Below are 21,780 nucleotides of genomic sequence, written 5' to 3'. Positions count from 1 at the left end.
TGCTCATTGTCATTTCTGTATTATTTTTTTTATTTTCGCTAACTGCTTATTTGCTATTACTTTTACCATCATATTTGTACGTGTCGTATTTGCTGAGGTTGCTCTGTTGTTGTTGTTGTTGTGTTTGCTGTTGTTGTTTTTGTCTCTCTGTCTAATCCCCCTCTTGTCCCCACAATTCCTCCCTCTGTCTTCCTTTTTCTCTCTTTCTATCCCCTCCTGCTCCGGCCCGGCTGCACCAAATGATTATATAAATACATTTAATAAAGTCAAAATACAAGTAAGGCAACAAGAGAAGTATCCTACACTTCTCTATTGTAAAGTAAATCTGAACAGCGGATATGGGCATCTACATCTGCCATATGATTTGCCCGAGAAGCTGGGCAGGACATTATAAAAAAAAAAAAGAAAAAAAAAAAGAGATGCCTGTCGATATTATCGGCCGATATATGCGTTAAAATGTAATATCGGAAATTATCGGTATCGGTTTTTTTATTATCGGTATCGGGTTTTTTTATTTTATTTTTTTATTAAATCAACATAAAAAACACAAGATACACTTACAATTAGTGCACCAACCCAAAAAACCTCCCTCCCCCATTTCTTTCTGTTATTAATATTCTGGTTCCTACATTATATATCAATATATATCAATACAGTCTGCAAGGGATACAGTCCGTAAGCACACATGATTGTGCGTGCTGCTGGTCCACTAATAGTACTAACCATTAACAGTTAATTTTACTCATTTTCATTCATTACTAGTTCCTATGTAACTGTTTTTATATTGTTGTACTTTCTTTTTTATTCAAGAAAATGTTTTTAATTTATTTATCTTATTTTACTAATTAAAAAAAAAAAAGTACCTTATCTTCACCATACCTGGTTGTCCAAATTAGGCATAATAATGTGTTAATTCCACGACTGCATATATCGGTTGATATCGGTATCGGTAATTAAAGAGTTGGACAATATCGGAATATCGGATATCGGCAAAAAGCCATTATCGGACATCCCTAAAAAAAATAAAATAACATCCATCGTCATGTCATGTCTTTCCTAGGTCACTCCAAACTGTGTCCACACATAAAAGTCCACGTACAAACATCAATGTACCCAATCATATGCACTGTCTTGTGACTAGGATTCTTAGCATCAAATAAGACATACTGTAATTACATAGTTCTAGGGATACTTAATAAATCAGGGGTGTCAGAAGTGTGGCCAGGGGCCCACAGCACAATGTAGAAGTAAAATTAAACCAAAAGAAACCCAGCAAAATGGAGAAAATAGTACAAAAAATTAATTGGATAATAACCAATTGTAACACTGCACTTTGTCTTTAAATATATATAGTATGCATTATAATATCTATTTTTTAACCTTTTTACATACAGTATTTAACAAAAATGTAACTGGCCCCTGGCATCACATGTCAGTATGCTTCACCTCTGATTTAAAGGACTACATGTAACTACTTACTGAACTGTTCACAAAAAGTGCTGTAACAACGGTTGTGTGAGGTTTTCTAATGTTGCTGTAGTAAACACACTTCTTGTTTGTATACACCTTTCAGGGACATGCAGGATGCAACACGCGTTCGTTGTTACAAGAGAAGCTAGAAGCAGCTCGATTCCGTCATCATTCCCTCCTGACGTCATTACAGCATGAACAGCACAACTTATGCAGATTCAGAACCGGGGGCCTGTATAAGCGCGGACCCCGGGCCTGGTCCTGATGTCTTCTGCAAGCTGTGCCTCAGCAAGCACACACTTGAACTCACTACAACGCTGCACAGCTGCAGGTGCATCTTCTGTACAACTGTAAGTAGCACTGAACCTCTAATTTCACTATATTACACTATATTATATGTTGTTTATTTGCGTGTTTAGTGCCATGCAGAAAATATATTTCCCTATGATGAAAGTGCTCTACTCCAACTGTCGTCATAAGACACGGCACGGGACTGTAAAACTATCACTCCAACAATCACACCTTGTTTATGATCTGCTATAAACCCTGTGCTGACACTGAAAAGAGGTACAAAGATGTCCTCTGTGAAATACAAATAGAAAGATGAGGTGTTGATGTCCGTCCTTTTATGACAAACCTTAAAGGGTAACTGCAGTTTTTTGAGGAATGTTGCCTATAATTCACAATCTTTATGAGAGACAAGAACACATATGTTCTTATTTAATTAATTCTAATTTGTAAGTTCACATAAATAAAAGTCTGCTTACAATGGAGTCAATGGTAGATCCTCTGTTCCGCCCATAAAGCCCTCTAAATAACCATCCAAAAAGCGCCAACAATACCCCATTTACATTTCGTGACCTGAATATGAACTAAGTATTAGCGGTTGTTACTTTAAGCGCTAACGTTAAGGACCTATTTTGAGCGGCAGATTGATCAGAGAGGGGTAACATCCTTATGCAGCTATATAGTCATCAGGCGGTGAGCTACTTTCTGGTTTTGGCGCACTTCAAAGTTCATTCTAAATTATACATCATGCATCTTACTTGTATGTTGTATAAAGATGAGGACATAAACTGAGAAATTTGTCAACTTTGGTAGCCAATTTAGACTTGCAAATGGCGTAAAAGCTTGAAAAGACGCTTTGTTGCACCCACTTTTTTTCTTCGCGAAAATTATGAGTCATTCTTCAACATATCAACATCCTATCAGTCGGCATCGTAATAACAGCAGACATTGTACAGTAAGTGATGTTTAATTATGTTTGCTGGCTCCCATGATTTATGCAGTAAGTATTAAATCAGTGATGTTGTCGAAGGAAAAAGCAAATGTTTTTTGTGCGTTTTTTAAATTAATGCGCCTCCGTATGCTTAAAATTATCAAAATATGTAAATATTAAATGTTATTATATATTATATGTGCCTGCTACTACATTGCTACTAGGGGGTGGTATAGCTCGGTTGGTAGAGCGGTCGTGCCAGCACCAAATGATTATATAAATACATTTAATAAAGTCAAAATACAAGTAAGGCAACAAGAGAAGTATCCTACACTTCTCTTTTGTAAAGTAAATCTGAACAGCCGATTAGGGCATCTACATCTGCTATATGATTTGCCCGAGAAGCTGGGCAGGACATTATAAAAAAAAAAAGAAAAAAAAAAGATGAGGACATAAACTGAGAAATTTGTCAACTTTGGTAGCCAATTTAGACTTGCAAATGGCGTAAAAGCTTGAAAAGACGCTTTGTTGCACCCACTTTTTTTCTTCGCGAAAATTATGAGTCATTCTTCAACATATCAACATCCTATCAGTCGGCATCGTAATAACAGCAGACATTGTACAGTAAGTGATGTTTAATTATGTTTGCTGGCTCCCATGATTTATGCAGTAAGTATTAAATCAGTGATGTTGTCGAAGGAAAAAGCAAACGTTTTGGTGCGTTTTTTAAATTAATGCGCCTCCGTATGCTTAAAATGATCAAAATATGTAAATATGAAATGTTATTGTATATTATATGTGCCTGCTACTACATTGCTACTAGGGGGTGGTATAGCTTGGTTGGTAGAGCGGTCGTGCCAGCAACTTGAGGGTTCCAGGTTCGATCACTGTCACTGCTGTTGTGTCCTTGGGCAAGACACTTTACCCACCTGCTCCCAGTCCTACCCACACTGGTTTAAATGTAACTTAGATATTGGGTTTCACTATGTAAAGCGCTTTGAGTCACTAGAGAAAAGTGCTATATAAATATAATTCACTTCACTTTACTTCACTTCACTTCACTTCACATTACATATAGACTTACATCATGGACAGTATAAAAAAACTTAATGGAGGTGTTTGGATGTTTTTTAATCACTTTATAGGCAGAATAGAACAACTTCCATAGGCTCCATTGTAAGTGGAGTTTGCTTGCATTTATTTACTAGTTGGCATGCATAAAAAACAGAAAAATATGTGTTCTTGTCCCACATAAGAATTGTGAATGAGAGGCTAAATTCTTAAAAAAAATGCAGTTCCTCTTTTAAAGATAATGTTTTAAAATATGTCCAAAACACCACACACACCCACACACCCACACATGCACACAACCCCCTTAGACAGTTGATATAGGGCAGTGTTTCCCATACATTCACCGCCAAATTGAATGGGTGCTACCGCTTCACCTTCGCACAAAAACACATTATGATGGGACTGTTTGTAAATGTAACGCGTCGTTACAACTCCATAAAGCAGGCGGCGGTGTGCATCGTAAGCCTACACACAGTTTAACCGCACTTGGTCTGCCTGAGAATGAGATGACAGAAGGGTGGTAAATTGCAGCGGGAGAGTTGCCAACTTTATTGCTCTATTTAGCGAGTACTCTAGATAATGTTTAAAAAAAACCAACAACTAGCAATAAATGTAGTGATGGGAATTTTGGGGTCTCTGGCATGAAAGCATGTGTCGATCTTTAAATGCTGTACTGTAAATGGTCAACTTTCTTTTTCTAAATATGTCGACATGGCCAGTTATGCAAATTAAATGTCCTCGCCTCCAACCCATCACATATAGTGCTGTGAAATACACTATGGAAAAATCAGTTAAACATACACTTTAGCTGTCTATGTTTGGAAGACACCTGCCTGTGTTTTATTTCCTATCTCAGTATGTTGCATAAGGGAGCATGTGATTTAATGTCGAATATTACGCAATAAGTCACATTCACATCTTTTTATTTCTTGTTCCTCAAATCTGTCGACAGTTGTGCAATTCAATGTTTATACAACCCAATAAGCTTCCATATTTTCACACTTGAGAAACATACTACCTTTTAATCCAGCACTAGATGTGTATGTATTTTTACATTTTCTACATTTGGTTTGTCTTATTTCAAATACTGATAAATGCTGACTTGACATTTCTATCCCGCTAGTGTCTGCAGCAGTATGTTGAGCTAGCTATCAAGGAGGGCGGGGGCGAACCTGTCACCTGTCCAGATATGGATTGCAGAAACATGGGCGTGTTGCTGGACACGGAGGTACGCTTCACCAATAAAAACATATTTACATCACAAGAGATGCCATATAAAGCAAATACCGAAAGCTATGAATACCTAAAGTAGAGTTTGTGAGCAAACTGTAGGATCCTATTTCAGCCAAAACATGTTGGCACTTGAAAGAAAACTTTTTTTCACTGTTGTAAAAAAAGAGCCACAAAGATAAAGCTAGAAGCGAAAGTAACTATGGAATCATACAGTAACTATAGAAAAATAATAACTAACCTATGAGTGAGAAAATGTGATGGTTTTCAAATGGTTAGGTTAACTATTGTTAAGTACTGCGTAAACTGGAAATGTGTGTTTCTTTAAATAGTAATAGAGTACAATATCTGTAACTTAAAAGTAATATTGGAAGCTACAGAGAATCTTTTATGGCAAACATTTTTGACCAAAACTACTGAATACGAAATAAAATTTTCCTCATATGTAATCTCAAGTGAAATAATAGTTTAATTGACATATAAATTCATCCAATATAATTAACATTATGTCAAATGTATGTATAGTATGTGACATAGTTATTTTGTGGACAGATGATATGATATGATGGCTGAGTGCAATCACATCCTAAGCAAGTGTTTTGGTTTTGACTTGAAGAGAAAGTATTGCATAAAGAAAATGTGACCTGTGCATTAACTAATCACAGGAGAAGGCAAGATAGGTTTAATTATTGAGCACAATTCGTACAAAGATTCAATAATCATGAAATAATTATGATTTAAATAAAAATAATAAAATGTATTTATCATAAAAACAATCAAATTCTAATTGGAATCAAGGAGTGTAGATAAAATAATTTCAGTTGTCATATGTATAATTTAATTAAACTTCAGGAGTTAACCACAACACGTCTACACTAACAGACCATCTTCAACACAAAGTATTTTTATTAGTGGCCTGATCTGTGTGTGTCTCAAACATGACCAAACTTGTTTGGTTCCAGATAGATGACTTGGCCTCTGCGGATCAAGCGGAGATGTATCAGCGTTTAAAGTTTGAGAGAGGTGGGTTTTAGTGGTTCTCAGTAGGCGGTTCACATCCGACCTAATTAACTAATGTGAAATTCCTTCACTGTCAGCACTCAACGTTAGCTGACAAATACTAGACTTTTTAAAATGAAAACTGAACTTCCATAATCCTTATTTGAGACAAGAACAAACGCACCATTTCAGTATGTTCTAAATAGTAACAAAACCGCTAGCAAGAAGCGCCTAATATTACAGTTAAAGGGGATTTATGTATTCTACCTATAAAGCACTCTAAAAACTGCCAACAATGTTTTATATACATGCTGTAACTAGGGATGTAACGGTAAACGGTATAATGATAAACCACAGTAAAATTCCAGACGGTTCGTAATACCGTTTAAATTTTTAATTACCGGAGAAACTTTTTTTTTAACCAACACTGCTTACTTCCTGGAAACGGAAGCGTTACGCTCGAGAAAAAATGGCGGCAACTACACATACTTTGCTCTGGAGATGTTCCCTTTCACTTGATTTCACTCGCTTCTACTTCCGTGGGGTCTCGGAGTGTGTTTAAGAGCGCACTGCTGTTTCTAGATGACAGGTGTGGACAGTATAGGAGACAGACACATTTGGCCCGAGTTACCATGCAGCAGGCGATGAGTAGGGAATGTTGCCACAACTTGTTTATAAAGTCTTTCCGTTTTTTCTTTACTGGGATGGTCACTCGTCTTTAATTAACTGCTAACTTTGTCAGTTTTCCAATAACATCAATACTAGCTAAATGTTTGTCATCTCATCGAATGGAACGCAGCATGCGTTGTTAGTGAGGTACAAAGATTGTGTATTTGATATAAAATGTATCAGTCCTGTTCATTTTTGCTGGCCAAACTGTTGCACTGAACCACATGGTGTTGGTGAAGAACAAAACTTGTTTATTTGACTTTATCTTCATTAGCCAAACTGCTTTGTGTTTTATATTGATTTCAAAAAGTAAACACCATGTTTTTTTTTTTTACATTTCTTGTGTTTTTTTCATTTCACAAAGTTATTACTTAAACAAACATTAATGTGTCCTAACATTTTGTTAAAGTTTCATGGTGTGTAGTATACAACATATTTCTGCTCAAACTCTTAATGGATATGTCCCAATACAGCATGTACATGTACATACATTTAGTACATGTAAATGTGCATAACTTAAAAGAATACCTCTCTCCATGAAAATGTAAAAATAGATATACAAGCATCATGTAATGGCAAAAAGCTGACAAGTTGATATTATTGATGAACAAAAAATCAAATGTAACTATATGGATAACGTTTATCTAAAGCCTTTTTATTAGACATTACAAATCACATGAAGGCATCGCGTTCACACTCGAACACTGTTTTACCTAACATAATGAATTATTATGATTTCAATATTGATTTAAAAAAATTGGGATTATTATTTTGCCATAATCCTGCAGCTCTGTTAAGACTAGATCTCATTCATGAACAATATTTTTATCTATATGGACAAAAAGTGCAGTTACGCCTTCTGTCCATAAGTTGCCATCTTGCACAATTTTCACATTTATTTTTATTTATTTATGTTATTTTGTTTCTGCCATATTACTTTGTTTATATTGCGTGTGTTTCGTTTTCATATGGACATTCATTGTTCTACTTGAGGTACATACATACATTTTGAATGTGTTGTTTGTCTTCTTTTTTAAAAAGATTTCAGTATAAGTAGTTTTTGAAAATTGTCGCACATTTAAAAATACTACGATAATATTAACCATGATAATTTGGGTCACAATAACCGTGATAAGAAATTTTCATACCGTAACATCCCTAGCTGTAACCAAGTAGTAATTTTACATTTATGGTAACATGTAATATTTACAGTATTATGGTCATTTTGAGCATTACTGCAACTTATTTCCTTGGTGCATTGAATTCACAGATCACATAGCAACCAACGAACGCTACTTACAACTACCACTAATCATGGCAGACTTCGTAAGAGCCAGTGACGACTACTTTGGGAAAAATTAGGATTTAGAATCTTTTTTTTAAGACTGAATAGAAGGAGGATGAACTATAAGTTTTAGAAGCTGGGTGCTATGCAGTTCCAGCTATAGTGGATCACTAAGAATTGTGTAGCACTAGTACTAAAACAAAATACCAACATAACAAAACTGTGACTTACAATGTCCGTTCTCACACTGAGATGCACTGACGGGATGGTTGTATCTTTCAGCACTGCTTGTGCTACAAATTGAGCTGGTAAATTCAGCGTAATCCTCACTCCTCAGGTAAAAATGCTAAGTAAACGAGCAGCATGCTGATCCTTCCGAGCGACGTCGTAGGGTAGTTGGACATATCAACAACTTCAGTCCTGAAAATTATGTGGTCGCATGTGGAATTTTAAAGTTGACCAACTTCTTGGCATAATTCTGAACCTAGTATTAACTTCTCCTAACTCAAAGCCAATGCAGCAGCAGCTCTCATTGCTAGTATTAGCCTACCTCTTAGTAGTGGCCTGAGCTGCTGTGTTACTACGCCAGAAAAAGTAGTTCCTCAGGGTTAGCTCTTAAAATAATGCAACAATATTGTCCCTTATAACTTGGTTAATATACAGGTCCCGGCATATAAATAGAACATTGCTGGCGGTTATTGGCTTTTTTGTTTTTTACAGGACTTTATAGGCAGAATAGTAGAATCTCAATTACGTACATTGTTAGCCACCCTTTTTTCACTATTTAGATGTACTAAAAATGGAAATGCATGTGTTCTTGTCTCTTGTAAGGATTGTGGAAGATGGCCAAAACTCCCCCCAAAAATTCCCTGAAAATAACTTGGTGATGAAGTGTTGTTAAAAGTACATTTCGTTCATGCATTATTTGTTGCATAATAATGTCACTTTTGGCTCCCGTCCATGCCAACTGAACATAAATCCCAATCTAGGCGACATGAGCACGGTATTTAGTTTTACCTTTTGATCAATGAAAACATTCTAGAAATCTGTCTTTGGCGACCTTGGCTACAGGCACTGGGTTTTTTGGAGGTGGCACTTAGCTGGAGGCTATGCTAAGTCGCACCACTGAACTACACATTCTTGGAATGCTGAGAGCCCTGCAAGTCCGTCTCACCCACTTCCCTCTTTTCAGCTCTGCTCCAGCAAGTTACAGAAAATAATCTCTTAAATACTTGAAGTCGTAAATGGCATATTTTGCAAGAGCACATTGCTCAAACTATGTAGATTCTTGTGTAGTTACATTTTTGCGGCGTTATCTTAATCTACTACTTGAGTCTTAACTCCCCAAAGACACTAGGCACGCTTATTTAAATACTTGTAATGCTTTTTATACAGCTGTTGTTTTTTATCTAATTAAACCTTGCAGTTAATGTTGTCAATCAGTGCAGGAAGGAGAACAACTGCTTTAAATGATATCAGCGTATTTTCCAGACTATAAAGCGCACCGATATAGTAGCCGCACCTGGTAAATTTTAGAAAAAAAGTAATTGTTTTCATATAATAGCCGCACCGGACTATGACCCGCAGATATATACATTGTGAAAAGAGTTATTTACACAGAAAGTTTTTGTAAATATTTATTTACATACCTTAATTGTTTCCAAACGGTGTCTGTAACACGGCAGTAAAATGGCTGGTCAAACAAAACAGAAGTCATCGTCTCCAATCAGCTAACCCGACTCAATAACTCCGCGTTTTGGTGAATTTACGAAACTTTAACAATACAGAAAGAATGCCATTGTAAGTTAATAATACCAACACAGACACTTGTAAAAGTGTTAGCATATTAGCTAATGCTAATGACGTTCATGACATTACAATAGCATATACAAAAATATGCATGAGAACACTCCTACAGACATCACACATGGGTAGGTATAGTGAGTAAGAATTGTTTTAGTTATATTGTAAAACTTACAAATAATGCTTGAAGTGATGAATGAAGATTCCATACGAGTAGAAATTGCTATGGACAACTCGAAGACGGAACGGCATTTGTTCTTTCGGTTAAAAGCTCTAAACAGAAGGGCTCTGCAGCACCTGCAGTAAGCGAACTCGTCCAAAAGATGGCGCCGTAGCACAAACAGTAACACACCATGTCAGTGTTTTTGCTTGTTTTTTTAAAAAACTATTTGCATTGAAAATGTGGCTTATCAACGTCTACAACTGCCAGCACTAAAAGATGAGCCTGTTTTAGTGCTAAGATAAGTGTTATGTTGTGATGTTGTATTTATTTTTTTATTATATCATATAGGTATTGTGTGCTTTTTTTCCTTTTTCTCTCTTTTTATTTTCTTTTTCTTTGAAATTGTAATTTTTACTGCCTTTTCTACACCATGGCCAGGGGACTACAGATGAAAACTAGCCTTCTGGCTAAGTCTGGCTTTTTTAACCATGTGTAGTCATGTGTTTTATGAAATTGCATTGTCCCCTTTGAAATAAACTAATCTTAATTATGGCCATCAGCAAATAAATATTTATATTAATATTTATACGCCACAGAGTTCAAAGCTTAGGAAAAAAGTAGCGGATTTTAGTCCGGAATTTACAGTACATAGCCTGACACACCCTGGAATGTACACTCACAATCACTATGCTCTCATCAGGTGTGAGCCTGGACCCAAGTAAAACCTGGTGCCCGCTGTTCGACTGCCAGGCTGTGTGCACAGTGCAGCTGAGTTCTGAAGGCCAGGCCGTCGCTGTGCCCTGTCCCACTTGTCACACCATCTTCTGTTCCGAGTGCAAGGTACCATGGCAGGGAGGCCACACCTGTTCCGAGCTGCAGCCCATGATGTCACACTCTAATGAAAGCAGGTAAGTCAGGCCGTCATAGAAAATCTGTGAATTTTTTTTTACATCAGAGCATACACAGAAGGATTTGTTCGTCTTATGACTGTTGACTATTCCTTAAGTTAGTACATAATTTGTATCCATCTTATTTGACTAATTATGCAAATGTGAGAGGGAAATATTCCCCTTGTAGTGACACATAGCTGGAAACTGTCCTTCGTGTGTGCAACAAGCAGCATATTTGTGTGCCACCCCGGGCTGGGCTGCGATTCTGCCAGACTGAGTGATGTCACCATGGAGGCGTTGAGTGATAGTGGGATTCCATTGTGTGTGCGCGCCAAGGGAAGGAAAGGAGGAGGGTGGGCCCCCAGCCAGATAACTGGTTGTACAGAGAGAGGCTGTGTACTGCAGTGAAGCGGTGCACTCTGCAGCGTGATGAAGCAGGAAGGAGATAACACTTTAGTGCAGAAGTATTTGGGCAAAAATGTAGTTTCTATAATTTCAGGGTATAAGGGATAAGGGTTGGTGTCCTTTGGGACTGTTGAATTTTATGATGCCCACCTTCTTAATAGCTTGCTTAGAAAGGAAGGCCATCAAAATATATCTTTAATGTGGATTAATCCACCATCATTACTAATCAGATTTTTTTTTATTATGCAATTAACTAGGGATGCAACAGTATTGTAGATGCCACGGTATTGCGGTTTCAAAATCCTCACAATAATGCCGGTATCAAACAAAAACTTTTGCATTTGTCGGTCTGAAAATAAACTACATCTCTCATAATCCTCTGCACAGCGTGGGACCGGCAAGGTAGGGACGTGGAACTCCATAAAGGGGAGAAATGGAGGAAGCATTCCAGAGAAAAGTGTGTTCGTAGTAAATAAGATGAATTGTTTTTATTAACATTTCCTGAACATTTCATCAAAATCCATCTATAACTTTTTGAGTTTTGTTGCAACAAACCCTGGCGAAAACATAGCCTGTTTGGTGGAGGTAGTAAAGTCTGCCTACTAAAGCGCTACCCAGTCTCCAACATTTCTAAGGCGACACAGAACGGGTCACGGGCACCGCCGGGAGAAATATACTATAGAAGGAACACACTGCACTGCTCACAGTATATATAGGACATATGTCTTTGCCAAATAAAACGCACTTATGTGCGTCTTTGAGAGGAGGATGGACATGGGCTCCCTCGGTGCACGGTTGTTGTTATTGTCGTCTGTACTTCGGGCAACCTCACTGTTATAGCTGTCCGTCTGGGCTTTTGAGCCGGTGGCGGGTGGCCCGCTCTGTGAGCAACCATAACTCTATTTAAATTATTAGCTTCACTCGGCGGAAAGAAGGAAAGTGTTTTTAACGCTTAACTTGTTGCCGCAACTCGATCATTAGTTTGGATGTGCACACCAACGCAGCTTTGCCTTGCATTTCCGGGTTTGCGGGAACTGGCGGGATGATATCTAGAGAACGGCGAGGCATGCAGGTGTGGGTTACTCTACAGGTTACTCTATCCCTTTGTCCCTCTCGGGGTCACAGAGGGTGCTGGAGCCTATCCCTGCTGAATTTATTTTTGATCAAGCATCAGTCACCCTCTCACTCACTCTTACTCGCTCTCATATTCGGTCGCCCCCTGGTGGTTGGTTGTTGGTTGTGAAAGTGCTTGAATTGATATGCAGCGGAGCCTTTTTTTTAAATGTTAATATCGCCGCGACGATCACCCTCATTTAATCGTAGCGGCCAAAATCGTGATCACGATTAAAATTCGATTAATTGTGCAGCCCTAACTTTTTGCACATGCTGTTTAGCACGCTATATTTGGATCTTGGTAAATCAGGCCATAAATCGGCAACACTAATCCCTCCTGCCATGTCTTCTTCTTCTCTGGCAGATGAGGTGAGTATGCGGTGTGATAAGAAGCGACCACCTACTGTACAGAGTTGTAATGACAAGTTCATGTGCTCAAAATGTATTTATGAGCAAGGACAAAGGGTTAGCTCCAAATCTACCGTATTTTATGAACTATAAGGTGCGCCGGATTATAAGGCGCACTGCTGATGAGCGGGTCTATTCAGGTATTTTTTCATACAAAAAGCGCATTAAAGGGGTCATATTATGATATTTTTCTAAATTTAAAACATTTCCTTGTGGTCTACATCATAAATGATAAATGATAAATGGGTTATACTTGTATAGCGCTTTTCTACCTTCAAGGTACTCAATGCGCTTTGACAGTATTTCCACATTCACCCATTCACACACTGATGGAGGGAGCTGCCATGCAAGGCGCTACCAGCACCCATCAAGAGCAAGGGTGAAGTGTCTTGCCCAAGGACACAACGGACGTGACTAGGATGGTAGAAGGTGAGGATTGAACCCCAGTAACCAGCAACCCTCCAATTGCTGGCACGGCCACTGTACCAACTTCGCCACGCCGTCCCGTACATCAGTGGTCCCCAGCCACCGGTACCAGTCCGTGGATCGATTGGTACCGGGCCGCACAAGAGATTAAAAAAAATAAAAATAATTGTTTACATTTTGTTATTTTTTTATTTTTTATTTTTTATTAAATCAACATAAAAAACACAAGATACACTTACAATTAGTGCACCAACCCAAAAAACCTCCCTCCCCCATTTATACTCATTCACACTCATTCGCACAAAAGGGTTGTTTCTTTCTGTTATTAATATTTCTGGTTCCTACATTATATATCAATGTAGATCAATACAGACTGCAGGGATACAGTCCGTAAGCACACATGATTGTATTTTTTTATGACCAAAAAAAAAAACATTCCCCCCCACCCCCAAATTTTCAAGCGTTGACCGGTCCGCAGTTACAAAAAGGTTGGGGACCACTGGTCTACATAACATGTAATGGTGGTTCTTTGGTCAAAATGTTGCATAGATGATGTTTTACAGACCATCTTTAAGTCGCTTTCTGACAGTCGCTTCAGGATGCGCCGTTTTGTGGGCGGTCGTGGACTAGCGGGCAAGGACGGGAGTGGAAGAAGTGTCAAAAGATGGAGCTAACTGTTTTAATGACATTCAAACTTTACTTAAATCAACAACGGAGCAGCATATCCTCATCCGTGGCTCACTAGTGCAACAACAACGCTGGAAATGTGTCCCGTGAAAAAACGTCCGACCGGAACTCTCTAATATATATAAGATAGTGAAAAAAAAGAAGCTTATCGACTACGGCGTCGGCACGGACTACAATGGCGGACTTGCGCAAATTTTCAGGACTTACGCAGATCTCATATACACATCAGCAGGTACCCGAAGGTAAGAAAAGTTGGTTTTGCATAATATTGTGAAACAAAACACCAGATAATATGTCTGCTAATGGGTGCCATTTTGCGGTCCTTATACACACACCATAGTAATACTTGTATCTCTGACTACGGTAGCCGTAATGGGCCGACAAGCCATCAAGCGGTGCTGCTTCAAAGTCATACTAAAACATTTTGACAGATTTCTGAGTGCCGTGTGTAATGTTCTTTATTTTCAATGGAACATTTAAAATGTTGGTGTTTACTGGCGTCATACTGCAGTCTACATGTATCTCTTATGTGTGACTGCCATCTACTGGTCACACTTATCATTACACCATGTACTATGGGACGGCGTGGCGAAGTTGGTAGAGTGGCCGTGCCAGCAATCGGAGGGTTGCTGGTTACTGGGGTTCAATCCCCACCTTCTGCCATCCTAGTCACGTCCGTTGTGTCCTTGGGCAAGACACTTCACGCTTGCTCCTGATGGGTGTTGGTAGCGCCTTGCATGGCAGCTCCCTCCATCAGTGTGTGAATGGGTGAATGTGGAAATACTGTCAAAGCGCTTTGAGTACCTTGAAGGTAGAAAAGCGCTATACAAGTATAACCCATTTATCATTATTTACTAAATAAAATTGCTTCGAGGTCGGTAAGCACAACCAGAATTATTCCGTACATTAGGCGCACCGGGTTATAAGGCGCACTGTCGATTTTAAAGAAAATTTAAGGATTTTAAGTGCGCCTTATAGTCCGAAAAATACCGTATCTGTGGTGGTCCACATTTAACAAATAATACTAATAAATAATAGTAAATAAATAAATAATAATAAAGTTCTTTAGTCAGGACTTTGGAGCAAAATGAATAGGGCGCATGTGTATCTTAAATTGTAAGTTTCAATGTGAGTATATTGTCTTTGGTGTCAGACCTGTGATTGACAGGTGACGAGTCAAACATGCAGTTGGGTTAGGCCCTTTCTTTACCGTAACCTTGAACAGTATTAGATGTACAGTAAATGGACGGATGGTTGTTGTTTAAATCAAGAAGGGCTTTGCCTTAAATAGTGCTCTCAAAATGTCCCCGTCTGACTCCTAAAATAAATAACCCAGTTCCACACGAGCACTGACCCAGCCAGGACTGTGCTGTCTGCTGCTGTGATTTAGTGCTCTTGCTCGCCCCCAATGTTTGACATCTCTCGTCTCCTCCTTTCATCCACATGTAATGTGCCAGCCACTCCGAGCTGCCCATCAAACAGTGTCCAAAGTGTGGCGTCTATATCGAGAGGAACCAGGGCTGTGCACAGATGGTGTGCAAATGCTGCAAGCACATATTCTGTTGGCATTGCCTGCAAAATTTAAAAGTGAGTCCTGTATTTACTAAAAAAAACAAAAAAAACACCTTTATGATATCACACAGGAGCATTTTCTTGTCTTAACATGTGTGTTTTCAAATTATAGGGTGATATTTTCCTCAGGCATTACGATAAGGGGTCATGCAGAAACAAACTCGGCCACTCCAGAGCCATGCTTATGTGGGGCAGAACCAAGGTAAAGCAGCTCACACAACACCAACTTGTCATTTGGCAAACAAACTAAGGCTTGCTGGGCTGAAACTGAGCAAATATGGTAAACAATACATGAAACAGCCTGCATATAGTACGGCGCCGATGCATAATCCCTGTAATGCACTGACCAGACTCCTATTACAGGTCATAAGAGTAGTGCACAAGCTGCACAAATGTTGTTTTCTAGTGTGACACTTCAGTAATCTGATCATGTCACTCAAAAGCGTGTGGTCTGGTTTGTTGTCGCACACCCGTGTGTCTATAAGTATCCTTTATCAGACATTAAGCCGTCATAATCACTCCATAGCTAAATTTCTTGCCCTCAACTGTCGTCTCATATTCAACAATATAAGCAATCAACCTTCTGACTCAGCAATTTAATTTACATTTCAGGCTATGCAAAAACATGAATAGTTTCTGAAGGGCTATTGAATGAGAATGTTCATTTTATTTTATTTTTTATTTTTGTCCTGCCCAGCTACTCAGGCAAATCATATAGTTGATGTAGATGCCCATATCGGCGGTACAAATTTACTTTACAAAAGAGAAGTGTGGGATACTTCTCTTGTTGCCTTATTTGTATTTGACTTTAATAAATGGATTTATATTATTATTTGGTGCACCCGAGCCGGAGCAGGAGGGGATAGAAAGAGAAAAAAAGGAAGACAGAGGGGGAAATTGCGGGGACAAGAGGGCGATAAGACAGAGAGACCACAACAATAACAATAACAACAACAACAGAACAACATCAGCAAATAGGATATGTACAAATATGATGGTAAAAGTGATAGCAAAGAAGCAGTTAGTGAAATAAATAATAATACAGAAATGACAATGAACATTATTACACTACAAATGGAGCAATACAAATACAGATAGAAATAGCACTATTGATAATAATAACAATAATTACCTCAATTATCAACAATACAATTGTTCATATGCAACAATACATACAGTATATGTAATGATAACTTCAAATACAAAAGAAAGCAGATAAATGGAGGGGAAGAAAGAGAAGCCAACTATATGAACCTTGTAGATTGTTATAGTAATAATAGGTTAAGCTTTGTCAGTGTGCCGTGAGAATGTTCACTTTAACAGTCAAGATGTTTAAAAGTGGTTCCAAATATTAAACAGATGCAGTGGAGCTGAGCAAATAATTGTATTGTTCAACGAATGTGCACCTCCTCTCCAAACTAAATGCTATTCATAGATGTAAAACAACACAACTGCCATTCTTAGTGTCATTTTTAATACAGAGGGGGATTGAGAACATGTATTTATCAAGTGTAATTTGTATGATGAATAGATATATTTTAACATGAGATTTTAACATTCAATACGGGCACCAGAATTGGTGTCAACCGATATCACCAGGAAAGACATACCTTCTTATATTCAACTTTCAAGTTCTTCGGAAAACATAAACAAGCCATATATTAAAGATACAAAGCGGTGCTCACATTTTTATATGTATTTTATGCATAAATCGTATTGCCATTAATTGTTGTAATCCTTATATACCTTGCTCAGGGACCATAGTTGAAAATGAGCTATATGGCTCATATTGACACATTTACAGGAATGTTCACTAATGTGTTCTGTCCCTCTATTAGATAAATACATTTAAAATGTAATATACAGTCGTGCTCATAAGTTTACATACCCTTGGAGAATTTATGATTTCTTGGCCATTCTTTAGAGAATATGAATGACAACACAAAAACCTTTCTTCCACTCATGCTTAATGGTTGTGTGAAGCTATTTATTGGCAAACAACTGTGTTTACTCTTTTTAAATCAAAATTACACAAGAAAGTACCCAAATGAAACTGATCAAAAGTTTACATACCCCAGTGACTTTGATCTGATAACATGCACAAAAGTTGACACAAACAGGTCTGAATGGCTAAGTTTTGAGGCTTGTCTCTGTGCTGTTTGGCGTAATGTAAGCCGGATACTTTGTGACATTTGCGCAGAAATGGCTTTCTTCTGGCGACTTGACCATGCATCCCATTTTTCTTCAAGTGCCTCCTTATTGTGCATCTTGAAACAGCCACATCACAATTTTTCAGATAGTCCTGTATTTCAGCTGAAGTTATTTGTGGATTTTTCTTTGCATCTCGAACAATTTTCCTGGCAGTTGTGGCTGAAATCTTTGCTGGTCTACCTGAATCCCTCATTTTCCACTTCTTAATCAGCGTTTGAACACTGCTGATTGGCATTCCCAAATCCTTGGATATCTTTTTATACCGCTTTCCTGTTTTATGCAGTTCAATTACCTTTTCTCGCAGATCCTTTGACAATTATTTTGCCTTCCCCATGATTCAGAACCCAGAAACATCTGTGCAGCACTGGATGAAAGATGCAATGGTCTGTCAGAAGCCCGGAAACTCACTGACCTTTTATACACACACATTAATTACAAACAAACATGTCACAGGTGAGGATTGGAACATTGATTAGCCATTCAAACCTGTTTGTGTCAACTGTTGTGCATGTTATCAGATCAAAGTCACTGGGGTATGAAAACTTTTGATCAGGGTCATTTTGGTACTTTCTTTTTTCATTTTGATTTAAAAAGAGTAAACACAGTTGTTTGCCAATAAATAGCTTCACACAACCATTAAGCATGAGTGGAAGAAAGGTTTTTGTGTTATCATTCATATTCTCTGAAGAATGGCCAAGAAATCATAAATTCTCCTAGGGTATGTTAATTGTATTATTATTATTTTAAATTAAAAACGTACATTTATTTTCATATAGGAGTTACTTTTCAGCCACCCTGTAGATCTTTGCTCCTCTTGTAGTCTTAGAACAACGGTCAAGTGTGTGCAGAGTTTAAGTATAGTGCAGCAAATCATCTTTTAATTAGCAAAGTTTTACGCCTGCCTGTAAAAGCACTTTATTAAACACCATTATTACCTCATTTGCGTCTGTGTCTTGCTCTATTGTTGGCACATAATTAGATTTTACCGTTGGTGCACAGCAGTTAATTTATTCATTTTATTACATTAGTAAAAGTATGTCAACATTACACCCACACTGTTTGGAATGAAGGACACTAACCTGAGGCGTATATTAAGAAAGGTCATTAATACATAAGAATGACCTGACATTTTACATCAAGACTACAACGACCTCCAACATCGCCAACATTATGGAACCGCTGCAAACGGTAATACTTTGTGTTTGCCCGTGAAGAGCAATTCCCTCCCTATTTGCACCAAAAGCAAACTTCTGCTTTCCAATAAAGGATTACAGTGGATTTTCTGATGACATGTCATGTAAAAAACTGTCAGGTAAGTTGAGTAAAGCAATGTCACACATTGTTGTTTTAGTACAGTACTTCAATTTAAGAGTGGCCCAACTTAAGAGTATATTGAGATAAGAGCTATCTCTTGTCTAATTGTAATGCTGTAAAGGGGACCTATTTTGATTTTTTTCTAAATTTAAAACATTTCCTTGTGGTCTACATAACATGTAATGCTGGGTCTTTGGTCAAATTTTGCATAGCTTTTGTTATACAGACCGGTTTATGGACACAAGTGGCAGGCTTGATTTATGATCTAGCATTAACTTTCACCGGCTCAGTATTTTAATAGCTGCATAAGCTAGTTACCTCTGTGTGATCACGTCACCGCTAAAAGTAGTTCCGCTTAACATTATCGCTAATGCTTGGTTAATATTCAGGTTACGAAATGTAAATAAAGGGCGGTTTTCTGTTTTTTTTAAAGGCTTTATGTGTGCATTAAATTTCTTCCATTAGCTTCATTGTTAGCCACCTCGTAGTTGCTGTGTATTAGAAATTATAATAGATAATATAATAATTACATATGTCTTCTTGTCTTACATAGGGGTTGTGAATGACCACTAGGAAATGTTTTGAGAAATTAAAGCAATCATCATATGACCCCTTTAACATAAGCTAATTTCCAAGCTACAAATGAAGACTTTTTACATTGAATTGGGCCTACAGTTCCATTTTTAGCAATGTACAAACTTCATTAATTGATTCCAAGTGCAACTGTACTACAAAACCCAAAACCAGTGAAGTTGGCACGTTGTGTAAATCATAAATAAAAACAGAATACAATGATATGCGAATCCTTTTCAATTTATATTCAATTGAATACACTGCAAAGATAAGATGTTTACTGTTCGAACTGAGAAACTTAATTTTTTTTTGCAAATGATCATTAACTTAGAATTTAATGGCAGCAACACATTGCAGAAAAGTTGGCACAGGGCCATTTTTACCACTGTGTTACATGGCCTTTCCTTTTAACAACACTCAGTAAACGTTTGGGAGGAGACCAATTTTTGAAGCTTTTTAAGGTGGAATTATTTCCCATTTTTGCTTGATGTACAGCTTAAGTTGTTCAGAAGTCCGGGGTCTCCATTGTAGTATTTTAAGCTTCAAATTGCGATGCATGTTCTGTGGTCTGACGAGTCCACAGAACACTTTTCCACTTTGCATGAGCCCATCTTAGATGAGCTCAGGCCTAAGTAAGTGTTTGATGAGCATTCTTCAACTTTCTCAGTCTTTTTTGCCACTTGTGCCAGCTTTTTTGAAACATGTTGCAGGCATCAAATTCCAAATGAGCTAATATTTGCAAAAAAAATAACGTTTCTCAGTTCGAACTTTAAGTATCTTGTCTTGCCAGTGTATTCAATTGAATATAGGTTAAAAGGATTTGCAAATCATTGTATTCTGTTTTTATTTACGATTTACACAACATGCCAAATTCACTGGTTTTGGGTTTTGTAATAAGATAATCGCTATATAATCACAATGAAACATTCAAGCAATGAGCTGTATATTCCATTCTTCTTGTATTATTATCAGCCGCTTATTATCGACTTATTTATTGCTGAGCAACCACAACACTACTGCTTAAACATGTTGTGCATTATACTTTAAATGCATATTTCTCTGCTATATATATTGTAATGTATCCTTTGGTTTGTTGCTCCTCAGGTGGTGGGTCTCCTTGTGGGGGTCACCATTGTGGTGCTGGTAACTTCTCCTCTCCTCCTGCTGGCCTCACCATGTATCTGTGCTGCATATGCAATCCATGAACAGCGCAGAAAAATAAGATTAAGAAGAAGACACAGAAAAAGAAGACAGGCTTTAGCCAACCAGACTCCACCACATCCGATCACCTTCATGCATATGCAAGATTATGGCCCTGATAGAGATGTCATCAACAAGTCGACATAATCAGCATCAGAACCATGCTCTGGTGTGTTTGAATGTTGGCAGTAGATGTGTGAGATTGCTTCTTGCACATGCACTTCAATCCCTTCCCTTATGTGCCAAAAGAGATAAGTTAGATGCTCAAGTGCCTGAGACTACTGTGCCTGCTGATGACTTGGGTTTGTTTATTCAATTCATTTAGCATCAAAACAACTGATAACTGTCAATATGATTTGGAAAAAAAGGTACTTTGATAATGCAAAAGAGTACACTATCATTCGTGTAAGACAAGTCAGGGGTTGATTAGTACACTAACATGTATGTATGTATGTATGTATGTACATACATATAATCTGTATATACATTTATATATATATACTGTAAATACATATATATATATATACACACATATTATATGCATATTAATGTGTATGTACAGTATACATACATACACATATATATATATATATATATATATATATATATATATATATATATATATATATATATATATATATATATATATATATATATATATATATATATATATATATATATATATATATATATATATATACTACCGTTCAAAAGTTTGGGGTCACCCAAACAATTTTGTGGAATAGCCTTCGTTTTTAAGAACAAGAATAGACTGTCGAGTTTCAGATGAAAGTTCTTTTTTTCTGGCCATTTTGAGCGTTTAATTGACCCCACAAATGCGATGCTCCAGAAACTCAATCTGCTCAAAGGAAGGTCAGTTTTGTAGCTTCTGTAATGAGCTAAACTGTTTTCAGATGTGTGAACATGATTGCACAAGGGTTTTCTAATCATCAATTAGCCTTCTGAGCCAATGAGCAAACACATTGTACCATTAGAACACTGGAGTGATAGTTGCTGGAAATGGGCCTCTATACACCGATGTAGATATTGCACCAAAAACCAGACATTTGCA

The 21,780-nt window shown here is 37.6% G+C and overlaps 1 protein-coding gene across 2 annotated transcripts in view; it reads left to right on the top strand.

Moving 5' to 3' along the window:
* Positions 1-21,244, top strand: part of rnf144b (ring finger protein 144B) — a 35,592-nt gene extending 14,348 nt beyond the window's left edge. For both annotated transcript variants that reach the window (XM_062063694.1, XM_062063693.1), the window contains 7 exons: positions 1,574-1,820; positions 4,884-4,988; positions 5,953-6,013; positions 10,610-10,817; positions 15,296-15,425; positions 15,523-15,612; positions 20,613-21,244. In XM_062063694.1, the coding sequence (XP_061919678.1) occupies positions 1,665-1,820; positions 4,884-4,988; positions 5,953-6,013; positions 10,610-10,817; positions 15,296-15,425; positions 15,523-15,612; positions 20,613-20,855 (993 nt within the window). In that variant the 5' untranslated portion in view covers positions 1,574-1,664 and the 3' untranslated portion in view covers positions 20,856-21,244. The remainder of the gene's footprint in view (positions 1-1,573; positions 1,821-4,883; positions 4,989-5,952; positions 6,014-10,609; positions 10,818-15,295; positions 15,426-15,522; positions 15,613-20,612) is intronic.
* The last annotated feature ends 536 nt before the right edge of the window (positions 21,245-21,780 follow it).

The sequence above is a fragment of the Entelurus aequoreus genome, linkage group LG11 (genome assembly GCF_033978785.1).
Source record: "Entelurus aequoreus isolate RoL-2023_Sb linkage group LG11, RoL_Eaeq_v1.1, whole genome shotgun sequence".
Classification (NCBI taxonomy): Eukaryota; Metazoa; Chordata; class Actinopteri; order Syngnathiformes; family Syngnathidae; genus Entelurus; species Entelurus aequoreus.
This window is presented reverse-complemented; position numbering and strand designations above follow the sequence as displayed.